The sequence below is a fragment of the Nilaparvata lugens genome, unplaced genomic scaffold, assembly GCF_014356525.2.
Source record: "Nilaparvata lugens isolate BPH unplaced genomic scaffold, ASM1435652v1 scaffold6410, whole genome shotgun sequence".
NCBI lineage: Eukaryota > Metazoa > Arthropoda > Insecta > Hemiptera > Delphacidae > Nilaparvata > Nilaparvata lugens.
In genome coordinates this window covers 8,027-15,167 of record NW_024092165.1, presented here as the reverse complement: position 1 = coordinate 15,167, position 7,141 = coordinate 8,027, and the positions used below count along the sequence as shown (strand labels likewise).

The following is a 7,141-nucleotide window of genomic DNA, read 5'->3' as shown; positions in this document are numbered from 1 at the left end:
ATTGAAGTCAATATTATACTAAGCGAACAATTTCTGTTTAAATATGTGTGTTTGCGGATATGTATGTATGTCTGATGGATCTCGAAAACGCCTCTAACATTTTTTTATTAAATCAGGAATAGAGTAAGTTTGCAATAAAAACATTATTTTACAGGTCAAGTTCGTGGACATCAAAATGACTCACTCCTTTGTCCTTTTTCAGGATATAAAAATAACATTGAAAGTGCATAAGAAAAAAATTTGTTCTGATTTAGTCACTGAAGAATTCATTGCATGCAATTAATAGTTTTTTCCGTTCATTCAATCATAAAATCAGCAATATCTATTTGGGAGCTATGACAGAGACAGTCCTTCATGCGCTGATACATGAAGTTCTACATCGACGTTGAGATGTCAATGTGCGGTTTGCGCACACTTGGAACTCTGTCTCGAAATCATGTATCACATGACCACTTTTCATTTCAAAAAAATCTGGTGTGGCGCACTCACACAACTTTCCTTGCCGTTATGAAAATTGATCACCTGACGCTAGTGCTCCCGCGCATCTCAAGTCTACTATTCAAAGATTTGAGCCAGCTGGTGACAGGGCAATAACGCTGGAGACACACGAGGTCTGCTATCTCTTCATAGTGAATCATTTAATAGAATCAACAGTTGCCAACAGTTTGCAATTGGATAAACACATTTTCTCTCGAATTTCGAGCTCATTTTCAATTTTAGGTGAAATGATTGCTGAACATTAATTGTAAAGATTTTCATGCTCAATCTTTTCCACTCGAAATTTTTTTTCTAAATTGTATCTGAAGCCTGATAATTGGAATCTAAAATCAAACTTCGCATTGATGGGGCGGAGCTCCAAAAGTTTTTACAGATATGGGACTGGTGACAGTTGATAGAGCTCATCATCACTATTCTAGGTATAAATTTATCAAAATCGTTGGAGCAGTTTTAGAGAAAATCGCGAAAAACCCTGTTTTTGACAACATTTCCTCTATTTTAGCCGCCATCTTGAATTGCATTTGATCGAAATTGTTCGTGTCGGATCCTTATATTGTAAGGACCTTAAGTTTCAAATTTCAAGTCATTCCGCTAATTGGAAGATGAGATACCTTAATTTTTTCGGAAAGCAATACTTTCCTTATCTATGGTAATAGGGCAAGGAAAGTAAAAATTAATTCGGATTCATAGGGTCAAAGATGTTGAAGCGACAGAGCAATTCTTTAATTGTAATTCTCAATCTCAAATATACCCAATGAACCTACTGTCATATTATTCTTGTTAGAGAAATATTTAGCTTTTCTATGATTTTCATCAACTCTGTATAACTAAAAGTTGCTGGTCTTGAGAGTACAATACAACAGTTCTGTTCTTGAGCGAGTCCCCCAACCCAGGGGTCACTAGTTGAAAAATAACAAATGCACTTATTTACAAATGCTGTTATTGTTTTCTTCGTTGCAATATCTCACAGGCCTCAAATTCTTACTGCTAAAAAATGTGAAACATTCTCAATCATATTGATTAAGGCTTTCCGGTACACTTTTTTAAATTGGATAATCTTTCCAAAATAATTGTCAAGATCATTATAAGAGTGAGAAAAAGTGGCAACTGAAATTTTTAAGTGGTCTAATAAACGAGTTATGGGTTGTTGAAAGTGCTAACTCCGTTTTCTTCCGAGATCATAAACGGTTTCGAATTATTTTCCATTGGAGTTTTTTTAATACATTCAGTACATCATTGGCTTTTTTTCTAATATGCGTTTTTTTGCTATTTATGTCAAAATAACAAGGTATCGAATTTACAAAAAATGTTACTTTCTTAGTTATGAACGATATGGGGAATAAAATGTTTTAGTTTGGAAAGATACATTTTTTGAATTTTCAGGAGAAGTTCTGTTAATATAGTCGAAACCGTTTATGATCTGGAACAAAACGGAATCTGGAAAATTAGCACTTCAACAACCCATAACTCGCTTATAGTCCAGTCACTATATACATTGGTGCATGCAATTTATATTGTAGTTCTGATTTTTTTAAATATTATTTGGGTACATAAGAGAAGTCCAGAACCAACTTCTTCATGCAAAATTTCCTTGTGCTAGATACAGAGTGGCGCAAAAAACCTCGTATTTTCCGCTCATTTTCCAGTTTTCAGCTATTTCTCGCAATTTCGTAATCTCGTATCGGACAGAAAATCGCTTCTCCTTTTTTCTAGATTATGAGATTCTGAATAAAATGAGATCATTCGGAACTCTCTATCTCCAATGAGTACGAGGAAATTCTGCATGAAGAAATTGGTTCTGGACTTCTCTTATATACCCAAATAATATATTAAAAAATCAGAACTACACTATAAATTGCAAGCACACCCCCTTTTTACTTTCCTTGCCCTATTAACATAGGTAAGGAAAGTATTGCTTTCCGAAAAAAATCAAGATACCCCAATTTCTAAATTTCTATACGTTTCAAGGTCCCCTGAGTCCGAAAAAAGTGGTTTTTGGGTATTGGTTGTATGTGTGTGTGTGTGTGTGTGTGCGTGTGTGTGTGTGTGTGTGTGTGTGTGTGTGTGTGTGTGTGTGTGTGTGTGTGTGTGTGTGTGTGTGTGTGTGTGTGTGTGTGTGTGTGTGTGTGATGTGTGTGTGTGTGTGTGTGTGTGTGTGTGTGAAGAGTATGTGCGTCTGTGTACACGATATCTCATCTCCCAGTTAACGGAATGACTTGAAATTTGGACGTAAGGTCCTTACACTATCCGACACGAACAATTCGATCAAGCAATCCAAGATGGCGGTTAAAATGGCGAAAATGTTGTCGAAAACAGGGTTTTTCGCGATTTTCTCGAAAACAGCTTCAACGATTTTGATCCAATTTATACCTAAAATAGCCATTGATAAGCTCTATCAACTTTAACAAGTCCTATATCTGTAAAAATTTCAGGAGCTTTGCTCCATCTATGCAAAGTTTGATTTTAGATTCTCAATTATCAGCCTTCATATACAATTGAAACAAAAAATTTCAAGTGAAAAAGATTGAGCATGAACTCTGCAATTAATGTCCAGTAGCATTTCCATCTAAAATTGAAGCTTGAAATACGAGAAGATGTGATTATTAATTGCAAACTGTTGGCAACTGTTGTTTCAATTAAATCATTCACTACGAAGAGATAGCAGATCTCGTGTGTCTCCAGCGTATTGACCTATCACGCTGTCTCATATCTTGAATAGTAGACTTGAGATGCGCGAGAACACTAGCGTCAGGTGATCAATTTTCATAACGGCAAGGAAAGTTGTGTGAGTGTGCCACACCAGATTTTTCCTGTAGACTCTTTGATCATATTAAACACGTGGCATTTCTTTCATTGTTGTGCAGTGAGCGTGCTAAAAGCTTGAACACATGTTTCATTTGTAAAGTTATATAATTTCTACCAAGTATTGAAAATAAACACAGAAAAAAATAAGTTTCTATATGGCTTCCAAAAGAAGATTGCAGAAAGAAGTAATGGATATTAAATCTTCAAATACAAAACAGTTTCAGGACATTGAAATGGACGAGATGAATATGTCTTCACTGCAAGGTCTGTTCATTCCGGCCACTCATCCATTCAACTTGGCAGCTTTTCGGATTGAGATAACGTTTCCAGCTGAGTATCCTTTTAAGCCTCCGCAATTATTTTCAAGACGAAAATCTATCACCCAAATGTCGATGAGAACGGCAACGTGTGTTTGTCGATTATAAGGCCTGACAGACAACTGGAAGCCGGCCACCAGATTGTCGCAGATCATCGACTCAGTCGTCGGTCGCTCTTATTGACAACCCTGATGCAGAGCACCTCTACATTAAATAAAGACTACATCAAAGACCGCAACAAGTCGGATGCCGAAACATTCACCAAAAATCACAGTGAAAAATTGCCGTCGAATTAAGAAGTTTGGTTTAGTTTCTAGTTTATGTAAGTGCTGAATCAAACATACCGTTCTTGATAATGACCGTTTTTGTACATCAAAAGCCTAACTTAAAGTATCCAAGAGATGTTTCAGTGTTAACAAAATACTTATCAAGAGCTAAAATACGTAGGCCTAATCTACAAAGAATTGATAAATATATTTGTCCTGATAAGCTAAGTAGCCTATTGTGTTTTGTATTTGAAAAAATAAGCCTACCGCAACTAAGTTTTTTATTATTGTTTAAAAATCAGTTTCTATAAATTATTTTATAATGTTTGTTTCAAGTTATATTTGTGAATGGTCTAGAAAATAACATTGTGAAGCTAATCTTCTATAAAATAATTATAACAGATTAAAAAGAAAACTTTATGAGAGTTTGCTTTGTAGATAAGGGAATAATAGGCTAATTCTATGGTTTCTTGTGCATGAATAAGTAAATCCATCATTTTGATAAAGAAAAGCAACTGATATTAACTTTATAAGATATTCTTTTAAAAATAGCACACGCGCTAACCAATCTTATCAATTAAAATTAGAGAAGAACTAAATAAGATGAATACTAACATGGTGGAATTCGGGAAATCGGTAGATATGTTCTCGGCTAAGATTGATGATTATACGCGTACAATTGAAACTTTTAAAAAGGAACATGTGGAATTGAAAAAAACTAATGCCATTCTTCAGATGAATTTAAGTGAAGTGCAATCTAGATTATGCGAATTGGAACAATATACGCGTAGGAACAATATTGAAATACATGGTGTGCCTTTAACAAAGAATGAAATATATACGAATTATAGACTCAACCGCTAGAGCATTAAAAATTGAATATCGGAAGGAAGACATCAATGCCGCACATCGCCTTGCTTTGGGTAAACATGGGATACCTCCTATAATTATATCTTTTCATAGTAGGGTGACCAAGGACAATTGGATAAGCTGCTTTAAAGAGCATCGAATGATAGACTAGGATAGCAACACCAATGTCAATCAAATACTGCCATTATAACGTGGACCTCACTATAGCAATTAGTATTCAACAATATAATACAGTATCAACAGAATATGATACACTATCATCTCAACTTGATACACAACACCATAATTTGATACAGAGCAGGATAGAGCTATCTGCTTTGTGGAATGATAGACGAGGATAGCAACACCAATGTCAATCAAATACTGCCATTATAACGTGGACCTTACTATATCAATTAGTGTTCGACAATATGATACAGTATCAACAGAATATGATACACTATCATCTCAACTTGATACACAACACCATAATTTGATACAGAAGAGGATAGCGCTATCTGCTTTGTGGAATGATAGACAAGGATAGATAGCAACACCAATGTTAATCGAATACTGCCGTTATAACGTGGTCCTCACATAGTTACCAGGCCCAATTATCTAGTAGTAAAATACTGACACAAATGTCTCATAAATTATATCAATTCTCAACATTTAAACAATTCTGTCATTTGAAATTGAATCCTTTTTCAGTTGATTACTCGATAATGAGATAATTATTCAACCACGACAATTTCTGAGAAAATAATTACTGAATGATTACAATAATTTCATTTACAAAATTGTTGAGAAGTGGGAGAGAAATTTGTGTCTTTGAATCTTGAATTACATAATAATTTGATGTATGACACAATTATTTGAAACATCGTGAGTTTAAATTCAGTTGACAGGATTTTATGAATGGAAAGCAATGGTGTAACATATGAGGAATACTGACAATTTTAAGTGAATTTTGTCAGTCTATAGTTGAATGAATAATATTTTTGAGGAAAATTGTTGTTCATAATTGGAGCGGTCATTGACGTATTACATGTTCAAACATGTTTAATTTTTTTCTAAATTGTTTCTACTAGTTTTCCTCATCGTTGAATAAATTATTGTATTGCGTTCTAGCTTTAATTTACAGAGAGTAAAGTTCCAATAAATTTACTAGCTTCCAGATAATTAGAAAAGTTTTATCAAATTTTTCTACTATTCAGTATGAATGAAAATGACTCTATAGGTGCGTACAGATATACGCGCCGCGAACATGAGCAATTCACTTTTAGTCAGCTGACTATATCTGTATTTTTACAGAAACGGTAAGATACAGATATAAAAAGCTTGGCATCAGCTGATTAAAAGTGAATTGCTTATGTTCGCGGCGCGTATATCTGTATGCACCTTAAGCCATACAGCATTCAATTTGGATTGAAAAGCTTTTTGTAAAAATACAGATATAGTCAGCTGATTAAAAGTAAATTGCTCATGTTCGCGGCGCGTATATCTGTACGCACCTTAAGCCATACAGCATTCAATTTGGATTTTCGTTCAATAATAAATATCGGGGACCGAGCTTCGCTCTGGAGTACAAAAGCATAAAAAATGTATTACGAAAGAAGAAATTATAATAACATTCATACAGAAATGTTCTATCTAATCACAGTAAATTGAGATCAATTCCAGAGGAATGCAAAAATTTCCCTCACAAAGACCCAGTTGCACAAAAGCCGGTTAAATTTTAATCCTGATTAACTTCAAGTGAACCAAATCAGAGAAAACCATTTCAAAAAGATGGATCTACTGGAATTGATCAGGATTGAAAATAACCCGGCTTTTTTGCAACAGGCACTAAGTACCTGATTGAATGATTACAAAGGTTCAACAGCTGAGTCATAATTTTGACACAGTCCCACACACATGAACTCGCTCACTCACTTCCATCACCAACAGACGACGAATAATTATTATCAGCTGTTTTTCCAATGATGAATAATAATTATCCTTCTAATGTCCTCCAGCAAGGTTTCCCCAGGACCTAGTGCAATCGAATTTGTATATCATAAACCTACTATGTTCCAAATTTCGTGAAAATCGTTAGAGCCGTATTCGAGATCCGTTGAACATAAATAACCAGATATAAAAATATAAACAGATATACAAAGATTGCTCGCTTAAGATAATAAGATTAGAGAGAGTAAAGATCCATTACACTTAGTAGAGTCAGGTCCACGTTATAATGGCAGTACCTGATTAGCAATGGTATTGCCATCCTTGTCTATCATTCATCAAAGCAGATAGCGCTATCTCTTTCTCGCTTTGCTTTGTTACCAGATCGTCTTTCAACAATGTAGAATCAATCATTAATTCACAGAATTCAATTACTCACAATTAATTCACAGAAGTCAA

General features: G+C 34.6%; 1 protein-coding gene across 1 annotated transcript; it reads left to right on the top strand.

The window, feature by feature from the left end:
* The first annotated feature begins 3,436 nt into the window (after positions 1-3,436).
* On the top strand, positions 3,437-3,981 carry LOC120356292 (ubiquitin-conjugating enzyme E2 L3-like). The gene is given in 5 exon segments (XM_039445209.1): positions 3,437-3,654; positions 3,657-3,736; positions 3,738-3,779; positions 3,781-3,821; positions 3,823-3,981. Coding segments are annotated over 5 exon segments (453 nt in total). The 5' UTR covers positions 3,437-3,458; the 3' UTR covers positions 3,917-3,981.
* The last annotated feature ends 3,160 nt before the right edge of the window (positions 3,982-7,141 follow it).